The 24737-nt window shown below is 37.8% G+C and overlaps 1 protein-coding gene across 1 annotated transcript in view; it reads right to left on the bottom strand.

Annotated features, from left to right (window-relative positions):
* GckIII (Germinal centre kinase III) overlaps positions 1–24737 on the bottom strand; it is a 488327-nt gene that overhangs the window by 49403 nt on the left and 414187 nt on the right. Inside the window, exons 5-6 of the mRNA XM_067151485.2 lie at positions 15963–16148; positions 4073–4218 (exon numbers count right to left, since the gene is read on the bottom strand). Of these exons, the coding sequence (XP_067007586.1) occupies positions 4073–4218; positions 15963–16148 (332 nt within the window). The remainder of the gene's footprint in view (positions 1–4072; positions 4219–15962; positions 16149–24737) is intronic.

Raw genomic sequence — 24737 nt, 5'->3', positions numbered from 1 at the left:
ATTATTATTATTATTATTATTATTATTATTAATGTTCTGGACCCCGCAGCAAGATGCAAGACCACTACTTGGCGGTAAATTACATCTACTGACATTGTCATTGCTGACAATGTGACCAGCACCATTGTCGCGTGTAGGCAAGTACGCAGGATTTCTGGCGATACGAATGATATACTTCCGTGCATTATACTGTAGACCTTATTATAGAGGTGAACAATTGCTCGGTCAATATCATTCCTATCGTTTATTTCAAATGTGCTTAAATTTTTAATTGGATTTTCCAAAATCAAGCAGATTCCAAATACCAATTTTCATGCCTGCAACATCTTTCATTTTTGAGATAATAGCATCTTCATACTAATAATTCAATTAATTTTTCAATTCCCCCCCCCCAACCCACCTTTAAGTGGATTTCCGAAAACAATAAATACATATTTCTTTATTTTTAACCCGCGAGGCCCTGCCGCGTGGTCTTTTCGACCGCACATTGATTTATTCACTTGTAATCTGCAATGAACTTACATCTCGTTTTGCTCTTGCTTCTCTTATCCTCCACTGGAGAGTTGACAACGCTAGTGCAGTAACAGTTAATCTAAATTTGTTGTCCATTGTTACCGGGAGGAAGAAACTCTGACCTCGACAGAAGTTGCGGTCTTTTCCACCGCGCGCGAGGCCTGGCGTTTGGCGTTGTTCTTTTGTTTGTGTTCCGTACTGCGAGTCTTAATAGTTCTTTCCGAGTGTAGTGTTATGTTTCGTGTTAGAAAACATGGATCCGAAGGAAATGGAGAGGACTGATCAACTTCTACGAAGCGTAGAAAAAGAAGAATCAGTGAACCGAGCTCTTCAACGACAACAGCATACTACAAGGCGCAATTTGTTTGAAGATGACGATAGTGATTGCGAACCGTTTGATGACACTACAGCATCTGATGACAAGAATCATTCAGTGAATGAAAGTGAACATGATACGGAAAGTGAGGAGTCTGGTGAATCTGAAGATATAGACAATCCTTGCGTGGAGCCTGATCAAGTACCACATCTGCTTGGTAAGGATAATAAAATAAAGTGGGATGCTCATGTAATGTGTAAAACAGGCCATAAAAGAAAACGGAATATAGTGAAACCTTCTCATTTACCAGGTGTAATAAGGGAGGCAAGACATGTCCAATCTTCATTAGAAGCCTGGCAGTTGTATTTCCCTGACAGTGTACTGGAGGAAATTGTAGCATATACTAATGTATTGATTGACAAAAATCGGACTAACTATAGCTGGCCACGTGATGCTGCCAATACAAATATTGTAGAACTCAAGGCTGTGATTGGCCTTCTTTATTTGACATTTGAACTTGAAGGACTTATGGGCTACAGATGGGACGGGTGTTGAAGCTTTTCGCCTAACAATGTCCAGAACACGATTCCAGTTTATCTTACGTGCACTCAGGTTTGATGATATAAATGATCGAGGTAATAGGGTGATAATTGATAAATTAACTCACATCAGGAAGATATTTGAGGGCTTTGTGACCAGATGCATGAAATATTATTCACTTAGTGAATATCTCACAATTGATGAGATGTTACAGGGGTTTCGTGGTTGTTGCCCATTCATGCAATATAATCCAAATAAGCCGGATAAATATGGCATCAAAGTATTTTCCATGGTAGATGTCAGAACATTTCATATGTATAAATTGGAAGTTTATGTAGGAAAACAACCGTAAGGGCCTTACCAAGTTGACAACAGTGGCAAAAGTGTAGTCGAGCGGCTAGTTCAACCAATTTCCGGGTCTGGACGCAATATTACCATAGACAATTGGTACACCTCAGTACCATTAGCCGAATCATTGCTCAAGATCACAATCTTACAATCATGGGAACAATGAAGAAAAATAAACCACAAATTCCTCCAGTTCTTGTTCAAACCAAGCCTCGTAAAGCGAATACTAGCCTGTCTGCGTATAGAGGACAGCAAACACTTCTCTCATATGTACCAAGAAAAAACAAAAATGTACTTCTTGTTTCTACGATGCACGAAGGAGATAACATAGACCCAGATTCAGGAGAAGCGAACAAAGCCGAGATGCTTACTTTTTATAACCTCACGAAAGGGGGCGTTAATGTCATAGACAGGATGCAGTCTGAATATTCTGTCGCTAGAATCAGCAATCGCTGGCTCCTAACATTATTCTACATGCTTTTGAACATTGCTGCCATCAACAGTTTTATTATTTTTAGAGACAGGCCTAATGGAAATGGCATAAATCGCCGGAAATATTTGAAGGAGCTCTCAATGAAGCTACGAAATGGTTACATGATTTATCGTGCATTGAATGACTGCATTGCTCCTGATGTAAAGATGCGTTTGCGTAGCATTTTGGGTATTGAAAAAGAGGACCAACGTCACCAAACTTTAAATCAGACAGACAATGGTCGCTGTGCTTATTGTGACAGAAAGAAGAATCGGAAAACCAAAACTAAATGCGTTTCATGTTCACGTTTCATATGTAAAGAGCACACATGGCCATCATGTGTCCAGTGCGTAGAGAAAAGTGTTGAAATCGTACAGGAGGAGGGGGATGATGACTAAATTCTTCAGCATTTGTGAGATCTGGCAAGTTCTGAACGGTTTTCCTGTATTGCACTCAGTGTTAAGTTCAGAGATTTGTTTTGAAGCAGCCATAGGTGATGAAAATTACTAATGACTTGTGCATTGGGACTTGAGTGGGTTTTCATTCTTTAATGTTTATTATTGTTTGCATTTTACATTTCCAGAGCTCAATTTTTAAACATCGGTAGCCATAAGTTCTGACGGACAGATGTTCAAAGTAGTCAATTGAAATGAATATATCTTTATTTTGTGTCTTGTAGAATATTTTCTCAGCTGATTAGACATACATTTGTGTGATAAAGCTATGATATGACATTTCGGTGTATTGTGCTCGAAAAAATAATTTGTGCATTAAATAATGGCCCATGGATTATGTGCGGTTGAAAAGACCGCGTGCGAATTCTGGCGAAAAAATATCAGTGCGAGTTCTCATGGGTTAATGGAGATTCCAAATACCAATTTTCACATCTGTAACATCTTCAGTTTTTGAGATATCAGTATCCTAATAAAAATAATTCAACCCTATTTTCAGTCATTTATACCCCCCAACCAAGTGGTTTTCCAAAAAAACAAAAACATGTTTCTTTATTTTTAACAGAGATTAAAAATACCATTTTTCACTTCTGTAACATGTTAAATTTTTGAGATATACTGTGGACATGCTCATTTTAAAATTTCACTCGCTTTTTAGTTCCCCTTAAGTGGAGTTTCCGAAAACAAATCACCTATGTTTCTTTACTTTCACAGGAGATTCCAAATTCCAATTTTTACGTCTGTAACATTTTATGTTTCTGAGATATACTGTAGATATAGTCTTTCTAAAAATTCACCCCATTTGTCACTCCTGTTTAACCCCCATTAATTGGATTTTCCAAAAATAAAAAAATATGTTTCTTTATTTTTAAAGGAGATTCCAAATACCAATTTTCAGGTCTGTAATATCTTCAGTTTCTCGGATATTATTATCCTCATTAAATGCATTCAACTCCTTTTTCACTCCTCCTAGTGGGATTTTCCGAAAACAAAAAAAATACGTGTTTCTTTATTTAAAGGAGATTCTAAATGCCAAACTTTTAAAGTTTTGAGATATAGATACACTCATTTTAAAAATTCACCCCACTTTTCACCCCCTTGGCAACGGAATATCCAAAAATCCTCCCTTAGCGAGCACCTACATTGTAATATGAATGTATCTTCAAAATTTCATTTCTTTATGTCCAGTAGTTTTGGCTTGGCGATGATGAATGAGTCAGTCAGTCAGGACATATTCTTATACATATAGATGGAAGGTGGACGAGTTCAGAATGGTTACAAGAAAACTAGAATATGAACAGGATGGATAATAACAACTGCTCGTTATGTGTCATTAGTTTGTTTTTCACTTTAACTTTAAAAAGCACAAACATAAATCTATAACCATGATATTAAATTGGAGTAATTCAATAGTTACAGACAAGTACTCACGAATCTGAGTTTTCTGATTCTGTTTCACTTTCTTCACTTCGCTGTGATTTCCACTTCTTATACCTGTCAATAAGGTCAATTAAGTAAGAATTCTTCTTTGCTTTTCTGATGAAGGGGAACTTGAGCAATTCTTTAGCTGTAGGTCTCTGCAACATAGGTAAAAGAAACAATTGGGAATAAATGGAAGGAAAAAAAAAGAGTGCAAAATTACTGTAAAAGCAAATCAAATTATATTTCAAGAAGGTAGCTGTTCTTAGTAAAAGCTTACCACTACTGTACAATTTTAAAATTCCAAAAATATAACAATGCATCACGAGAAGGAAAATGGGTTCAAGAGAACAACCACTCTACCCCACCAAGTGCCGAGGTTATGAATAGTGGAAGCCTTTACATTCCACACCTCCAAGGGCCTTCATGGCCTGTACGGAGATGACTTTGCTTTGCTTTTAGTAGTAGTAGTAGTAGTAGATAATGCCTTTATTGGTGGCGAAGTTAGGGCTCAAGGCCCTCTCTTACACTTAACCACTAGATGAGTATACATTTACATAATTTATAATTTTGAATACAAATAATATTAATAGCAATAGTAGTAGTAGTAATAATAATAATAATAATAATAATAATAATAATAATAATAATAATAATAATAATAATAATAATAATAATAATAATGAAAGAATCCTTAATTTTAAAATACACAAAATAACGTACACTTAAATGATGTAACTACAATAATCCATTTATTCATCTCATTCATTCCTTCATTCACTCAACAATTATCCAGCAAGTCAGCGCCATCTACCCAGCAAATGCTCACGGCAAGCCACTATAAATTTGCGATAAGAAGGATTGTCTCTGATGTTTGCAGGTAGCGAATTCCATGACCTAGACACAGAGATTATGTAGGAGCAGTTGTACAAAGCAGTGCAGTTTTCAGGTATGGCAAGAGAGGAGCCAGATCTTACATTGTGTTCATGATAGAATGAGAGGTAACAAAAAGATGAAGACAGATAGTCGAGAGTATTAGTGGAAAGAACTTTGTGCAGAAGTGATAGCATGTGAAGTTCACGGCGCTGGTGCACTCGAAGCCACGACAGCTCCTTATAATAAGGTGATATATAAGCATTGTATCGCAGATTAAAGATATATCATATGTAGCTGTTCAGGCTCCGGTCCAGTTTCTTGTTACTGTCGCAGGTTATTTCAGTCCACAGGGTCACAGTAGTCAAATATAGGTAGTATAAGAGAGCGAATTATTTGCACTTTAAGTCAAACAGAGAATACATTAGTGAACCATTTCAGGGGATATAAGCATTTATGTACTTTATTACATGTGCTCATCACCTGTTGAGTCCAATTTAGGGTCTCAGTAATAATAATTCCTAAGTTAGTCACTGAAATAGAGTAGGGTATGATTTTATTGTTTAAAATTATTGGGTAGATGTCCTGTTGCTTGAGGGAATATAGGTCTTTACTGGTACCAATAATAATAACTTGAGTCTTATTTGGGTTCATTAATAAACTGTTTTTATTTGCATAGTGACTAAGATGTTGAAGGTCAAAATTTATTTTAGTAATTGCAGTATCAATATCACTCGGTTGTGAATGATAGTAAATCTGTACATCATCTGGGTACACTTGCAATTTTCAGAATTTAAGTGCTTATATATATATCATTAACTAGCTGATGTACCCGTGCTTTGCTACGGGATTCTCAGGAAGACTGTCTTTGTGGTTTTCTAACTGAAGTCAACATAGGTGCCGATCTAACAGTCCAATGTCCCAGTGCTGGAATGACCAGACCGCAGATACCCTTGAACACTCCTTTGCCGTTAGTTATGTAAGTGTGCACACAGCTCTTTCCAATCAGTGCCACAGAGTAGGGATTGAATAGCTCGAATGCTATGATGAACCACTGTGTGACGTACCAGTAGTATCAGAAAATTTATGAACCAAAGGAATGGCATGCTAAAGAAGAAGCTACTTCCCGCCAATATGCAGACAGGCTGATATACTCCGTACGACCGGGCGAGTTGGCCGTGCGGTTAGGGGCGCACAGCTGTGAGCTTGCATCCGGGAGACAGTGGATTCGAACCCCACTGTCGGCAGTCCTGAAGATGGATTTCCGTGCTTTCCAATTTTCACACCAGGCAAATGCAGGGTTTGTACGTTAATTAAGGCCACGTTTGCTTCCTTCCCATTCCTAGCCCTTTCCTATCCCATCGTCGCCATATGAACTATCTGTGTCAGTGCGAGGTAAAGCAAATTAAAAAAATATGTATATACTCGGTAATGAGCTTTCTATATTGTAGGCCTTCACATTTAGTCTTCTGTATCACAGAAGAGAAAAGAAAATATCCACCTAAGCAATACAAATTTATTATAAGCTACTATATTACAGTACCGGTTTCGACTCCTTATGAGTCATCTTCAGCTGTACATTATCTTTTACATTAGTCTAAGTTACGATTCTGCCTTGCTGAGTAAAACGGCTGCAACAAATAGTAATATTTGGCATATTTTAAAATACAAAGGCCAGCTATATATACATCCAGTGTCGAGTGTGTCTATGGGTCTAAAATCGTGTTGATCAACTTATTTCAAATGATATAGATATATAAATATATTAAAATATTCACAAACATAGTAAAATTGCACATTAACATAGTAAAATTGCATATTAAAATACACATTTCATGCTAAAGTCCAATGTGGTAAATGGAGGTATGTTCTTGAAGTGATTTGACAAATAGACGCAAGATGTCAAAGATGGCAGAACAGCTCCTAAGATATCCTTAATAAGCGATATAGGAATGTCATCATTACCTGTGGCATTAGATGTAATAGAGTATATCACACCTTTAACTTCATTCGAGATGACACTTCTACAAGAAAATTGCTCATACAAAGACTGCTGTTGTAACAAGGGTAGTATATTTTTAGGGAAGGAGCTAGAGGCTATTCTTGGCCGTGCGAAATGATCATTTAAAACCTCTAGCGATATGCTTGGTACATGTTGCTCTACGGCTTTACCTACACCTAACGTGCGTAATTCACTCCATTTTTGTCTCAGGCTGTTATTGCTCATCAGTTCCTGAAAGTATTTATATTTAGAATTCCTAATTAACTGCTTGGTTCTGTTTCTAAGAATCTTGTATCGCTCGAAATCATCTGTGTCATGCGCCTGTCCAGTTTGTCATGACTGGCCATAGCAGATCTTATCTCAGCCTTTAGCCACGCGGAAGATTGGAGGGTGATTCTTACCTGGTTTTTTTTTTGGTGCGTGCTTGTCAAATATTTCCAGTACTAGTGAACTGAATTTTTTTACTTTAGATTTAATGTTTTGAAAATTACGTATACTATCCCAACGTAAGTTATATGAATCGTGGCATAGTTTATTCTGGTCCATATGTCGTAAGTCTCGTATTGTAATGTAACATGGTTTGTACTTAGGTATTTGTGTAGAATAACACACATACAATAGGTCATGTGAAGAGATGCCAAGAGCAGGGATCTGTCCGTGCTTAATTACTTTTTGAGGTGGATTTGTCATAAGAAGATCAATCAAGGTATGACTTGTGCGGTCAGAGTAATGAACGTGGTAAGTAGCGTTGAGGGGTAAAATTGTCATGTTTGTAGCGAGAAATAAATTCAGTAGATTGTTCGCGTCACTAGTCTGCTTCAAAAGGTCAGTGTTAGGGCATCATATGCCGAGATAAGATTTGCTAATGCCTCTTCAAAATCATCAGTCTTATTTTAGGCAGCTTGTATACAATCCCTATTAATATCTTTTCATGGCAGTCTAATTCTACAAACATAAATTCCAGTCGCAGTGTAAGTCGTGGGTCAGAAGTAGAAATTATCTTACATTTTAGGTCATTTCTGTAATAAAGTAGAAGCCCATCGCCTATTTTGTCAATGTGGTCATGGATAACACCTTCCTTGGTCCACACTCCTGTTATTGGACTCTGTTCTCACACTGCATTCAGTCCGGCCAAAGCTTTCATAGCTTACAGACATATCAGACGCTGTGCATCAGGGAGTCAGTCTCGTGCAGCTTCATGTTTCGTTTCTTCTTTACTCTACTTTGTCTCCTCCAACAATGGTTCCTTTTCAAATTAACCGTTATCTTTTCTCTTTCAGACATTACTTCAGACTCAATCCATTTGACAATCACAAAGATTTTTCCACCAGACAAACAGTCCACCAATCCAAATTGGTGATGTCCCCCTTCAGCCACGTCAATTAAGAAGTAAAATCTGATTACTTACTCATCAGGAATCGACTTGCTTCTATTCGCGTTTTTTTTATTTTTTTATTTTTACAATTGCATCATTCTGCTGATATTATCTCAAGACAAGAATCCAGAAGCATTTAACCAAGGTCAATGTTTTAATTTCAGAATGATTATATGACAGAAATTGAAGCTTTTAATATGTTTTCTATTATTTTTTAGATATATTGTTCTAATGTTCATTTATGTTTCTATTCATTCCTAAATAAATACTGTGAATAAATACCTACTGAGGGACTCAACCGTTATAAAAAACCTGATTTTAACTTTGCAATAATCAACTGATCAACATCAACATTATCAGTAGACCTTGGATTTTAGGCAAAAACCTATTTTGTTCCTTAAGAGATAACTTAAAATAAAGTTGTACTTACATGTTTCATGTATTTATAAGGTTAGAAACAGTGGTCGTATAGTGCCTAAAAATGCCTAAATTGGCGTTAGAACCTATGTTTGGCTATATTCCTATAATTGCTATATTTTATCCCTAAATCGATTAAAAATGCTTTTAATTTAGTCGGAGAAACTTAAATATTTGCCGACTCGTTTTCAGTATCTTGAATAGTATTTTCTTGAAATTCTTTTCAGACAAAATGTGAAGCTGTAAACTAATTACCACTCCCCGGAACTCCTTAAGAACCTCCCGCTGTGAATACTCCCTTTGTCCCTTAGTCTGTGTGTCACGAGGTGGGGGAAACTGTCCAATGACCTGCTGGAAACGAAACTCTTCATTCCATTCTGTGAGAAACTTTCAGTGTGTCCGTTTGCACAGTGTGTGCATTATGCCGAAAGTGGTAGCTTCCAAGACATCCTTAATTAAACATTGGTTACAGGCGTTTCCCCATTTCACGTCGGATGGAAAAATTATATTCTGCGACGTTTGCAGCAAAGAGGTAAGTGAAATTTGTTTTATATTTCACTCTGAAGTACGTACTTTGGTGTGAGAGTCGTACTTAATACGTAGGCGTTCTATCTTTCTGTTGTATTACGTTTTATACATCAATTCAGCGTACATACACTAAACAAAGTATAACAGTAAATATGAATTGGGGATTGTAGCGCAACCCGATCCCTCGATGTTTTGTTTATAGAATTGTTAAAAACTGTCCATGTTTGTGTGGTACTGTAAAGTCTATTCATATTGGAGAAAGGCAAATTTTCAAGCAGGTTTTAGAAGAAGAAGAATAGTAAAAACGTATTGAAAAATGGAAATATCACGCTGCCGTAGGGAACCTAAAAATACAAGGTGGAAATTGTAAGAAAATTAGATATGCACTTTTATCAATTGTAGAAAGTGTATGACAGATTATACACATTGTAAACATATACAGCAATGATTTGATAAGCATACAGTAAATGTAGGGAGGAAAAAACATGGAATTCAGCCATGCGCGGGCATCAGTACCGGTAGTAACAAAAATGTTGGCCAACATAATCTAACCGAACGTAACAAAACAGGAAAAGAAATGAATTAAATTCACCTCAACTGTGTTCGGCTCCTTGGCTGAACGGTCAGCATAGTCGCCTTTGGTTCAGAGGGCCCCGGGTTCGATTCCCGGCTGGATTGGAGATTTAAACCTTAAATGGCTATTTCCCCTGGCTCGGGGACTGTGTATTTGTACTGTCTGAAACATTCCTGAAACTCACACACAATACTATCGTCCACTACAAAAGCACACAGTTTCCTGAACACGGCAGATACCGCCTACCCTCGCTGGAGGGTCTGTCTTACAAAGGCTGGGCCAGAAAAGGAATAGTCACACAGAATTATTACCTCTACTGCATCACTTAAAGGTCCAGGGTGCACGTCTACTAGAGGGATCGGGAAGCGCTACAAGGCCCTATGAATTTGAATAGTCTTCTGTGCATATTTTCATCTGACCTATATACTTGCACGGATTACACAATATTTGCAACTATTTATAGTTGTCGTTGTTTCTAGGTGTTCGGTGAAAGGCGATTGCATCTTAGTCAACATGTCCAGGGGATTAAACATTAGGAGAATCTCCAAAGAAAATCAAATCTTAAACAAAGATTATTAACAACGGAATCACTAAATAAGGGAAGCAAAGACGAATTCCATGCGGACTTATGCAGAACTCTTGTGTCGGCAAATATTCCCTTCAACTCGCTTGAAAATCCTTCCTTCAAACGTTTTTTTTTTTTTTTTTTTTTTTACAAAATATTGTCATCCGAACATTCCATCCGAATCAACTTTAAGAAAAAACTACCTGGACACTCTTTACGAAGACACAGTCAGGAGGATAAGGGAAGATATAGGAGACTCATACATCTGGAACTCTGTCGATGAGACTACTGACACTAGGTCGTTATAGTGCCCACTTAATAGTTGGAAAATTAGATCCCAACACGCCATGTTCGCCATATTTGATCTGCAGCAGACAGTTAACTAAAACCAATCAGGAGACAATTACTCAGTTTGTAAATAAAGGTCTCAAGGTGCTTTTCCCCAATAGCATGGATGAAAATAAGGTGCTTCTTATATTTACTGATGCAGCCGCCTACATAATTGCTGCTGTTAAGTTGCTGAAAGTATTCTACCCTGCTTTGATTCACGTCACTTGTCTTACTCATGCTATGAATCACGTGGCTGAGCAGATATGTGCCGAATATCCTTGAGTCAACAAGATGATCTCTTCCACCAAGAAAATTTTGTAAAGGCTCCCACACGAATCCAGCTGTTCCGCAATGAATTACTTGATCTTCTACTGTCACCAGAATCCATCCTTACACACTGGGGGACTTGGCTTCAGACCATTGTGTACTACAGTGATTATTTTGATGCAATCAGAAGTTTTGTTCTCACTCTAAATGAAGATGCCATGTGCATCACTTCGGCCAAAAATGTTCTAAAGGATATAACCATTTCTCAAGAAATTGCCTATATCAGGTCCCATTATACTTTTTTGGTTCCTGTTATTTCTGCACTCAAGTCATCCGGGAAACCTGTTTACGAACAATTGGATTTGTTAGAAGAGGTGAAAGAAAATATCAGCTTAGCTCCAGGTCCCGCTAGGGATAGAATTCGGGACAAGCTTAACAAAGTACTACAGAAGAACCAAGGACTGTCAATTCTTCGTGCTGTGGCTGATGTTTTGATTGGCAAAACTAACGTTGAATGTGACATCTCCCATCGTCTTGTACCAAAATTCAAATACAGCCCTGTAACCTCTGTTGACGTAGAGCGTACTTTCTCAGCCCACAAGCTAGTGTCATCAGACAAACGGTGTCGTTTCACAACAGAAAATCTAGAGAAAGTGCTAGTGATATACTGTGCATCAAATTATGGGCAGTAACGTGCTTGTAATTCAACGTTTAATTATTTAGAGATAAAAACTCAAAAATGTGGTGAACCATTGTGTATATGATATATTGTATTAACATGTTATTGCCTTATTACTTGTATGCGTTTAGAGTTATTATCAATTTAGAAAAATAAATATGGTATTTCAATTGATAATTGCTTATTAGAATACGTAAAATTGAAGCTGCCTAAAACATATTTTTAGAACCTACTTTTACATATTTGAGAGCCTATTTTAGGCACCTATAATACAAATTTGAGCACCTAAAAATCAGAGGTTTAATTATGAGAATCCAATGTATATATGGATATGATCTATTGCTTTCAACTTCTGTGACAACATAAAACTCAGGACATATACAGGTTCCAACCTTACATTCTAATGTGTGCTTCTGACACTTTTGATATCGTTCTAATCATGGTGTCATGTTAGGGCTGAGGATGACCTCAATGTAGGTAGAAACTAGTCCCATTAATGAATAAAACACAGTTACATAATTTAAGTGTCCTCCTCTGCGAACCATGTGACCTTGCCGCGGTGGGGAGGCTTGCGTGTCCCAATGATTCAGATAGCCGAGCCGCAGGTGCAACCATATCGGATGGGTATCTGTTGAGAGACCAGACTAACGAATGGTTCATCGAAAGGGGGGTAGCAGCCTTTCGGTAGTTGCAAGGGCGCCAGTCTAGATGATTGACTGATACGGCCTTGTAATAACACTCAACATGGCTTAGCTGTGTTGATACTGCTACACGGCTGAAAGCAACGGGAAACTACAGCCGTAACTACCTCCCGAGGACATGCAGCTCTCTCTGTATGAAGGATGTACTGATGATGGCTTCCTCCCGGGTTAAATATTCCAGAGGTAAACTAGTCCCCCATTCGGATCACCGGGTGGGGACTACACGAGAGGGGGCGATCATCAGGAAGATGGATACTGACACTCTGCGAGTCGGAGCGTGGAATATTAGAAGTTTGAATCGTTGTGGTAGGTTAGAGAATCTGAAAAGGGAGATGGATATGCTAAAGTTAGATGTAGTTGGTATAAGTGAAGTACGTTGGCAGGAAGAACAGGATTTTTGGTCAGGCGACTACCGAATTATCAACACGAAATCAAACAGGGGAAATGCAGGAGTTGGTTTAATAATGAATAAGAAAATAGGGCAGCGGATAAGCTACTACGACCTGCATAGTGAAAGAATTATTGTCGCCAAGATAGACACTAAACCAATGCACACCACAATAGTGCAGGTCTATATGCCTACTAGTTCAGCAGATGATGAAGAAATTGAAAGAATATATGAGGAGATAGAAGATTTAATACAATATGTCAAAGGTGACGAGAATCTAATTGTGATGGGAGACTGGAATGCAGTGGTAGGCCAAGGAAGAGAAGGTAGCACAGTAGGAGAATTTGGATTGGGACAAAGGAACGAAAGAGGAAGTCGGCTGGTTGAATTCTGCACTGATCATAATTTAGTCCTCACCAATACTTGGTTCAATCACCACAAACGACGGCTGTATACGTGGACAAGACCTGGAGACACTAGAAGGTATCAAATAGACTTAATTATGATTAGGCAGAGATTCAGAAACCAGGTGTTGGATTGCAAAACTTTCCCAGGAGCAGACGTGGACTCTGACCACAACTTGTTGGTCATGAAATGCCATCTGAAGTTGAAGAAATTGAAGAAAGGAAAGAATGGGATCTAAACAAGTTGAAAGAAAGGAGTGTGAGGGATTGTTTCAAGGAACATGTTGCACATGGACTAAATGAAAAGGCCGAAGGAAACACAGTAAAGGAAGAGTGGAGAGTCATGAAAAATGAAGTCAGTAGGGCTGCTGAAGAAATGTTAGGAAGGAAGAAAAGATCAACTAAGAATCAGTGGATAACTCAGGAGATACTAGAACTGATTGATGAATGACGAAAATAGAAGAATGCTAGAAATGAAGAGGGCAGAAAAGAATACAGGCGATTAAAGAATGAAGTGGATAGAAAGTGCAAGGTAGCTAAGGAAGAATGGCTGAAGGAGAAGTGCAAGGATGCCGAAGGCTGTATGGTCCTGGGAAAGGTAGATGCTGCAAACAGGAAAATCAAGGAAACCTTTGGAGAAAGGAAATCTAGGTGCATGAATATTAAGAGCTCAGATGGAAAGCCACTTCTAGGGAAAGAAGACAAAACAGAAAGATGGCAGGAGCATATCCAACAGTTGTATCAAGGTAACGATATAGATAATTTGGTTCTGGAACATGAAGAGGCTATTGATGCTGATGAAATGGGAGACCCAATTTTGAGGTCAGAGTTTGACAGAGCTGTGAGTGACCTAAATAGGAACAAGGCACCTGGAATTGATGATATTCCCTCTGAATTACTGACTGCCTTAGGAGAAACCAGCATGGCAAGGTTATTTCATTTAGTGTGCAGGAGAAGTCCCATCCGATTTTCGGCAGAATGTTGTTATACCTATTCCCAAGAAAGCCGGCGCTGATAGGTGTGAAAACTACCGCACCATTAGTTTAGTATCTCATGCCTGCAAAATTTTAACACGTATTATTTACAGAAGAATGGAAAAACAAGTTGCAGCTGAGTTGGGGGAAGATCAGTTTGGCTTCAGAAGAAATGTAGGAACACGTGAAGCAATCCTGACTTTACGTCTGATCTTAGAGGATCGAATCAAGAAGGACAAGCCCACGTACATGGCATTCGTAGATCTAGAAAAGGCATTCGATAATGTTGAATGGACCAGGCTATTTATGATTCTGAAGATGATAGGGATCAGATACCGAGAACGAAGAATTACCTACAACCTGTATAAAAATCAGTCTGCAGTGATAAGAATCGAGGGCTTTGAAAAAGAAGCAGCAATCCAGAAAGGAGTAAGGCAAGGCTGCAGTTTGTCCCCTCTCCTTTTCAATGTTTACATAGAACAGGCAGTAAAGGAAATCAAAGAGAAATTTGGAAAGGGAATCACAGTCCAAGGAGAGGAAATCAAAACCTTAAGATTTGCCGATGATATTGTTATTTTATCTGAGACTACAGAAGATCTCGAGAAGTTGCTGAATGGTATGGATGAAGTCTTAGGTAAGGAGTACAAGATGAAAATAAATAAGTCCAAAACAAAAGTAATGGAGTGCAGTCGAACGAAGGTAGGTGATGTAGGAAATATTAGATTAGGAAACAAAGTCTTAAAGGAAGTAGATGAATATTGTTACTTGGGTAGTAAAATAACTAACGATGGCAGAAGTAGGGAGGACATAAAATGCAGACTAGCACAAGCAAGGAAGAGCTTTCTTAAGAAAAGAAATTTGCTCACTTCGAACATTGATATCGGAATTAGATGTTTTTGAAGACTTTTGTGTGGAGCGTGGCATTGTATGGAAGTGAAACATGGACGATAACTAGCTCAGAAAGAAAGAGAATAGAAGCTTTTGAAATGTGGTGTTACAGAAGAATGCTGAAGGTGAGATGGATAGATCGAATCACAAATGAGGAGATACTGAATCGAATTGGTGAGAGGAGATCGATTTGGCTAAATTTGATGAGAAGAAGAGATAGAATGATAGGACACATCTTAAGACACCCAGGACTTGTTCAGTTGGTTTTTGAAGGAAGTGTAGGTGGCAAGAACGGTAGGGGTAGACCAAGGTATGAATATGACAAACAGATTAGAGCAGATGTAGGATGCAATAGTTACGTAGAAATTAAAAGGTTAGCACAGGATAGGGTGGCATGGACAGCTGCATCAAACCAGTCTATGGACTGATGACTCAACCAACCAATTTAAGTGTACTGAATATGTGGACCCTTTCCCATTTTAACTTGTAACATACAAATGAACAAATTAATTTCATTAAAGGGGAGCAAAATGGAAAGTGAATGTCCCCCCTCCTTCCTTTAGGTTTCTGTTATCAACAGTCATAAATTCTTCCATTTTGAAAGGTAAGCAACCCATTTTTTTTTTTTTTTTTTTGCTAGGGGTTTTACATCGCACCGACACAGATAGGTCTTATGGCGACGATGGGATAGGAAACGCCTAGGAGTTGGAAGGAAGCGGCCGTGGCCTTAATTAAGGTACAGCCCCAGCATTTGCCTGGTGTGAAAATGGGAAACCACGGAAAACCATTTTCAGGGCTGCCGATAGTGGGATTCGAACCTACTATCTCCCGGATGCAAGTTCACAGCCGCGCGCCTCTACGCGCACAGCCAACTCGCCTGGGCAACCCAATTCTAATAAGAATATACAAATAATGCAGGAAAAATAAAAATTCTTACATTTTCTGGGTCCTTATTCAAGCAAGCTTCAACAAACTCCTTGAATTGCTTGGTGTAGTTGCCTGTCAGCTGAGGTGGATTATTCTTTGGGATGAGAAACAACACCCTCATAGGATGCAGTTCTGAGTTGGGAGGCTCTCCTTTAGCTAGTTCAATGGCTGTAATTCCAAGTGACCAGATATCTGCCTGTAAGTAAAAAAAAATGAATGCTGACATTAGAAAAATGTACATATAGAGAAAACATCCTCATCAGGCTACCAACAATGTTCCCAAAATCACTTTTATTTCCAGAATTGTTTTATGCAAGAAAAAGTTTCATAATGCACATGAAAAGGTAATTTACAGTAATTCAAGACACGCAGGTTATTTATAACCAGCCATCACTATGTCAGACCCACGACGCGCAGGTCGCCTACAGGCGTCAAATAGAAAGACCTGCACCTGGTGAGCTGAACTTGCCCTCTGATACTCCTGCCACTAAAAACTATATGCCATTTCATTTTGTTATATGCAAGACCTTAAATACCAACATTAATAATGAGAACTTACTGCAGAGGGAAGGTCCTCACATCAGTGTAGCTGAAAGGCAACGGACTGGATAATTAACTGAAATGATCTTACAATATCCGACATGGGTTTGGCTAAGCTGACAATGCTATAATGCTGACAGCAAAAGAAACCTACAGTAAACTATTCTCATGGATTTAATCCATGCAAGATTTGATGGTGGTGACCTCCAAGGTGAAATATTAAACAATTTAAATAGTTCTTCAATAGCTCCATGGGGATGACAAATTAGAGGGAGGTCATAATCAGAAAAGCATGCAAGAGCATGGAATAGTATAAATAAAATTTGAATTTTGGATGATTATGGAAAATGTGTGGATTAACAGGCTGATTAATAGTCACAGCAAACGGTGTTTGACCTCCAGGTTAAAGGCAGTTTAGTTTAGTTTATTGCCTTTCTTATATGGCGTGGCTCAGGCTATGAAGCCTGCTATTATGCCAAACCATATTATACAACAGCTTTATACAATTTACAGAATAATGTACATACAATCATTTTTACATATATTTCTAAAAATTACTAAAATTAATTTACTTAACCCCTATAATTTTGTATCCTTATTGATAATTAAGAGCTAATTATTAAATTTTTACATTGGTGAAATCTCCTTTTTACATATTTGTGTACCACATTAAACATTTCCTTTTAAATAACTTCGGACTGCGTATGCCTCTAATTTCAGCTGGGATTGAGTTCCAGGAACGTATGGTAGCAGGTATGAATGAGTTGTTGTACGAGTTACTGTGGTGAATGGGAATGGACAAGAGGGAACGTGTGGATGACCTTGAGGGAGCTCTATCGGAAGGGGAGAGGTATTTAAAGTCTGTTCTAAGATAGTCTGGTTTGTTTGTTTGCAGAATACTGTGGAGAAGGGAAACAGCGTGGTATTTACGTCGTTCAGTCAATCTTAGCCACGACAGCTGAGAGAGGAAAGGGCTAATATTAGTTTGGATTGGGATATTTAATACGAATCAAGCACAAGCATTGTAGGCTCGCTGTAGTCGACATGAAAGTGTTTTGCTCATACTATTATAAACTACATCTCCGTAGTCAAATATTGCAAATATTAGACTCTGTACTAATAATTTTCTTGTGTTTCTTGGAAGGAAGTCCCTCATCCTTTTTGCAGAATGTAATGAGTAGAATACTCTTTGACAAATTTTTGTGACATGTTCCGACCAACTTAAATAATTATCGAATACTACTCCAAGGTTCTTTACATGATCGCTAAATGTTACTGGTATTCCACTGAGCATAACACTGGGTATAGAAGTGTTTTGTATTTTAGCATGAAATTTATACGTGCCAATTATGATGGCCTGTGATTTTGATGGGTTCACTTTCAGGCCATGTCTGCTAGTCCAGTCATTAATATTTGCTAGGTCTTCGTTTAACTTAGTGATTGAATTGTTTAAGTCATTAGGCTTTGTGTGAATATATAACTGAATATCATCTGCATACATGTGATATTTACAATTGGTCAGCGTCTCAGATAAGTCGTTCATGTACAATGAGAACAAAAGTGGTGACAATACTCCTCCCTGAGCCACGCCCATCTTAGTGGTTTGCCACGAAGATGTATCATTTCCCACTGATACGCGTTGCTGATGATCACTAAGATAGGAGTGTACCCAGGTTAAAGTGCTGTAAGAAAATTTCAGCGCCGTAAGTTTAGCGAGTAATATGTCTCTATCTATACAATCGAAGGCTTTGCTTAAGTCCAAGAGAACAAGTATAGTCATTTGTCCTTTATCTATCGCTAGTTGCATGTCATTTGTCACTTTAACTAATGCAGTGACAGTACTGTGGTTTTGTCTGAATCCCGATTGATATTTGTCAAGTAAGTTGTACTGAATAAGATATTCAGTCATTTGTTTATGTACTATTTTCTCCAACAATTTTCCTAATATAAGAAGGATACTTACAGGACGATAATCTTCGGGACTGTTGAGGTGGTTGTTTTTAGGGAAAGGCCGGATGATTGCATGTTTCCAATTCGAAGGAAATACTCCAGTCATGAGTGAGTTCTTAATGATATGCGTGACCGTTGGAAGTATGACGTCTATGATTCTTTTTAAAAGAGACAGGTTGATTCCATCATGGTCAGTGGACCCTGACTTTATTTCACTGAAGACTTCCCTAACGTCACTGGGGGTCACATGAGAAAAGTAGAACTGCTCGCCATTATGCCTTGTTTTTGAGGATATTCTGTTAATTACTGCTGCTTTGGTCTGATCGTCAATATGAGAGGATCGTGAGCTAAAGTATGAGTTTAGGTCAGCTAGTGGTACATTACAGTTGTTGTCATTTGTCTTGTTTTTGCATAATCCCATTTCACGAAGAGATTTCCAAATCTGACTAGAATTTTGAGTGTTCAAAATATCATAAGAGTGACGTATTTTAGCATTTCTAATTAACTGTGTTGTTCTGTTTCGGAGTTTTTTATACTTTCCAAAATTGTCAGATGTAGGATATTTCACGTAATAATTATAGGTTGCGTCTCTTATTTTCATCTGGTCGCGTATTTCTTGGGATAGCCATGGGTTTGAAGGTCTCTTTACCCTAACAGTGCGTAGTGGTGTATGTCTGTCATACAGAGAAGTAGTTTGTTAAAATGATTTACTTTTCCGTCAATGTCATTTATGAACTGAATATTGTGCCATGGTGTGTTAAGAGCATCTTCAAAAAATGCATCTTCATTAAAGTGTTTAAAATCTCTATATGTAATTAATTTCGGCTTTAATTGAGGGCACTTCAAGGAATATGCAGCGTAAACCATGTCATGTCGGGAACGGACGTTTGTCCATGAGTTAGGATTAGGTTGGTATTATTAGTAATTATTAGATCGAGGAGCGTACGTGAGTTGGCAACACGGTGTGTAGGGTTAAGGGGTAGTATTGTCAAATTAATGGATGAAAACATCTCAGTCAATCGTTTTATTTCGGTAGATTTGTTTGTGAAGTCTGTATTATAGTCTCCCTTTAAAATCAAATGCTCATACCTGGGTGTTAGATCATGTAGGGCTTCCTCTAGACAGCTGAATAAGCATTTGGGAGAAGGCAAAGGGAAACCACCCCAGTGTCCTTTTCTGCCAAGAATACCTAATTAATTTGCTCCCTATTACACAATCTGGGAACAAATATAATTTCCCAATTGGATCCCTGAGGAAACAGTCGTCTACAAGAATACGACCATACCTAAAGCTGACAGATCAATTTCAAATTTTAAAAAAGTTTTCCTAAAAGTGCCAACAAGAACGGATTTGTTCAGAGCAAAAAATCCAGATCTTGCATTTCCACCTCGACCCACTATTACTCAATTGGGGATGTGGTTAGAAGCAGTAGTGTATTATGCAAACAATTTTGGGAATTTTAAATGCGTGACAGATGAACTATATAAGAATGACGCTTCATCAATAGAAATTTCTCAGAACTTAAAAGTCAGTACATTAAAAAAAATTAATTATCTTGTCTAGAAATTTGAGTTTTTGTTTTCTTGCATACAAAAATTTAAACATCAACCAATTTGTTAACGGACACAATTAATGAGGTGCATGACACCGAGGAAAAATTAATTCACTCAGAGGTCCTAAAGTGGAAGCTATTAAACAGAAATTTAAAAGTGTGTTTGAAAAAAATTATGAATTCCATACTGTGTAAGATTGCCAAAGGTTTTCTTCTTGTTTTTTTTTTAATTTTTTTTTATACAATCTGCTTTACATAGCACTGACATGGATAGCTTCTTACGGCGATGATGGGATAGGAAAGAGCTATGAGTGGAAAGGAAGTGGTCATGGCCTTAAGGTACAGCCAAAGTTTTGGAAGGGCAAGAAGACATTGGTGAAATTGATGATGAAATATTCACGACTTCTTCTTGAGAAGTTGAACAGTCCTGCATTGTTCTGAGACAACCGACATCAGTTTGGAGAACTTGAAAAAAGTTTTCATACTTCATTGCAATCGTGAGCTCTTTTAATCCACCACTGCTTCAATATGATTGGTGAGTGATTTTTTTTTAATGCAAGTGTTTACAACTTTGCAATACTGAAACAAAATATTTTTGAAATTTTATACATTTTTTCATTTTTATAAATATATTTTTGTACTATATGAAAAATAAAATATTATCAAGTTTTTAGCACATGAAATCCATTTCCCAATGGCAAGATAAATGGCCGAGGCAGACCTGGCCGAAGAAGAACTTCCTGGACAACGAAAGCATGAATACAGTTCCAATTTTCTGCATAGCAACCATGAAAGCAAAGACTGCCATGATGATCGCCATCATTCAATATACATGACACAAAAAGAAGATGAAGATCCCTGGCTGATCGTGCTATTTATTTTATGTTGCACCGCAAAGACAGGTCTTAGGCTGCTCGCCCACTGGAAGTGACTGTGCGCGATTATGAGATGAGGCTACTACAGGCGACTTCGCGCTGCTGTCAGTTGGTGTCTGTACTCCGTACAGGTTTGTGCGATTTTCTGTAGTAGGCGTTTTCAAGTTATTAAGATCGGTAAGGAGTCTGTGAGATGGATGATAAGGCTTTAGTTTACTTTCTGGAGATTTACTACTTGATGAAGTGTGTGTTATCACCCTTACTGTTCTTAATGTTGATGGATGACATCATGAAGGCAGCAATGAAATATTGTAGTAGGAAGGAGATGAAGGTGATGTTGTTTGCAGATGATGATGTGATTTGGGGTGAGGATGAAGTGGAGGTTCAAGAGGAGTTAGATGCAATTCATAAAAAAATTGAAATATGGGGATTGAAGATAAATGTGGAGAAGAGTAAAACAGTGGTGATGTGTAGAGGCGAGAAAGAAGGAAGAGGAATTATCAAAGTGGGAGATAAGAAATTGGAAGTAGTAAAACACTTCACAAATACTTGGGAAGTGTACTGTCTGAAGATAGAAGATCAGATTTGGAAATTAACAAAAATACAACTGGGGAGTGCTTTCTATCAACAGGTGAGAGGACTAGTATGGAACAAGGATATACCAATGAAGGCTAAAGAAGTTATGTATGAAGCTTATTATGTTTCTATAATGCCATATGCAGCAGAAACTTGGACAATGACTCAGAGGGATGAGAACTAAGTACAAGCAGCTGAAATGAAATTCCTGAGAAGTATGGTACCCAGAACGAGGAGAGACAGAGTAAGAAATAAAGATATATGGAATGAACTGGGAGTACAGAAATTAAAGGACAATCTGGAGCAAAACAGATTGAAATGGTTTGGACATGTCAAACGGACGAATGAAGTATGACCACCAAGATAAGCACTGGAAGGATGGATGACAGGGAAGAGAGGACGAGGAAGACCAAGAATGTGGTGGATGGACTTGGTGAAGAGTAGCATTAAAAAACGAAACATGGATTGGAAAATCGTATCGGAAGAAGAATGGTGGAATGACAGAACAAAGCGGAGAGGAATCATATTTGCCCCATCCGGTGTCAGCTGGAAATGGGAAAATGATGATGATGATGATGATGATGATGATGAAGCGAACGAGAAAAAAAATCACAAAAGGAGACATCGGTGTTAACACTAGCCAGAAGCATAGCCAGGATCGAACAATGGGGGTGTTATAATTACAAAATGATGACAGAACGTTATGAAGGTGCTTGTGAGTGTGTGGTATGCACATGCATGAGTGCCTTTATAAGGACACTCGTACAAGTAATTATGTTGATATTAGGATTGTAGTACACTACAAAATCTTACTTTAAAATACAGAACAAGAACAATAAGATCAAGGTCAACAGTTTTACAGCGAATGGTATGTTCAGATTAAAATCTAAAAATGCAACTTTTGAGGTCTCTTACAAAATAGATTCAAGCAATCTGTTGGTTTTGCAATTATGGCTCTGTGAATGTTCAAAAGAGCCAACACTCTGAGTCGTCTTTCACTTGTTTATTGTTAGTTTCCGTTTAATTTCTTTTGTAAAACATTCAAGAGGTGGGGGGGGGGGGTCTAACCCCCAGCAATCTCCCCTTGGCTACGCCTTGGACACTAGCTAAAAGGAAGCCAATGGGAGATTCCATCATCTGTTCGATGATTTGAACAAAGGCCATCAGAAGTTCTTTGATTATTATCGGATACATCAAAAACATCCAGAAACTACTGTACATTCTGAATGCAATAGACTAAGAAAAGCCAAAGTGCCACACTTCAGGGAGACAATAATGCCTTTGAAATAATTTAACTGAGAATCAATAGTAAGCGATATGGATACGTTTTTAAAAGCTTTGAATTTTTAAAAGAATCAAAGGTCGAATTAAGTATGTAATTTAAGATATCAGTGCAACATACAAAAATGAGGAAGGTACACATCCATCAGTAAGATTAACGCAACAAGAGTTAAACAGAAATATAAAACCTTTATTTCTAATTTCAACAGTCTCTACATGTTGTTCCAATCCCACTGTCGGCAGCCCTGAAGGTGGTTTTTCATGGTTTCCCATTTTCACACCAGGCAAATGCTGGGGCGGTACTTAAGACCACGGCCAGTTCCTTCGCACTCCTAGCACTTTCCTATCCCATCGTTACCATAAGACCTATCCGTGCAGTGTGATGTAAAGCAAATTTTAAAATTTTAAAAATGTCATGTAATTTTCAATAATTTTCCTTTTATTTTATATTTTATAATCCTCAAGAAATGTTGGTTGTAACTCCACAATACATCACTTTAACAATGTGTTTGTTACGACGCACCTGAAAAGTTACCTCACATCTATAGCGCCGGATTCCACTTGAAGCATGTCATTGGAAGGGCTTGTTTCTGGTTATGGTTTGATGGTTCAGGATGACAGGGATTGTGTGTATTTATACAGAGACGGCATGTGCAGAGAAGTTTGACATAATTCATCCCTTTCTTTAAAAATGTGCTGGAGCTTATTTCTCACAGTCAGTTTGATTGTCAGGAACCTTCTTCATATATGGAAAGAGGCTTACCAAAAATTGGTAATCGCTTTTATCCTTAACAGTACTTTCGACAAGTACCGTAATTGTAATGTTACTCTCTTTATTTCAAGGAACTTTTTGTCGTCGTCATCAGTTTTTTTTAATCGTTTGTTTTCCTTCACTTATGCCGTATGGAGTTGTTGGAGGCCCCAATTTCATTTGTTCAGCAGAAGAGCTACGCTGCTGAGGATCAATTATAGCATGTTACAGAAATTAGAAATCTATATATACATAAAATAAGAGGAAATGCACTTTTTAATTTTCCATCATTTCTGTCTGTATGTACGTATGAACATGCATCACGAGAAAATGGCTGAAGAGAACTTAATGAAAATTGGTATGTAAAGTCAGCAAATGAACCTCTACAACCTAGGCTATAAATAATTTTATCATACTGAGTGAAATGGTAGTTAAGGAGAAGGCCTAAAATTTAATTCACAAATATTCGTTATTAGTGGTCCTATCGATAAATACTACATAACTGAAGTTATATAGAATTATATTTCCGATCATTTTTTTCTTATACATTTTTATCATACCAGCTGAGATAACAGAGATATTCATGAATTTTTTTTTTTGTTGCTAAGTCCATATCAGCACCAAGCCACGAGCAAATGGGTAATCAGAATTTAATGGAAATTGGTATGTAGAGTCAGGGAATAAAAAAGTACAGTCTAGGCTATAAATAATTTTATCCACCCTGGATAAAATAGTAGTTTGGGGAAGGCACCTAAAACTGAATTTTTAATTACCTATGTTATTGGTCCTATCGAAAAGTACTACATAAACAAAGTTATAGAGAATACAATTTCCAATAATTTATGTTTTATTCAGTTTTACCGTACCGACTATGGTACGAGTGATATTTCAGATGATATAGATTTTGATTCCCATAGGGAATCTGAAATATTTGTCCTGAATGAGTAAATTTATAATACCAATATAAATGGTCCATTATTGGACATTATAAATTTTCCACCTAACTCATTCCTGGTTGCCAGCGTTTCGCCTCCATGTGCTAGGTTGGGCTCATCAGCGTTGCTTGCACTCCTACATGAAACCTTTTTAAACCTAAGGGGCACTAGGCCGAAGAAACAGGGGCTATTCCCAAACTATGGAGGTGACTCGTATGAGAAAACTTTAAGACATTACAGAAGAGAAGAAACAGTTACAAAACGTAGTCACCTCAAACCAAAAATGAAGGGGAGCTCAAGAGGGTAAAGCACTCTCTGTCCCCGT

Source organism: Anabrus simplex, chromosome 7, assembly GCF_040414725.1.
Source record: "Anabrus simplex isolate iqAnaSimp1 chromosome 7, ASM4041472v1, whole genome shotgun sequence".
Lineage (NCBI taxonomy): Eukaryota > Metazoa > Arthropoda > Insecta > Orthoptera > Tettigoniidae > Anabrus > Anabrus simplex.
This window is presented reverse-complemented; position numbering and strand designations above follow the sequence as displayed.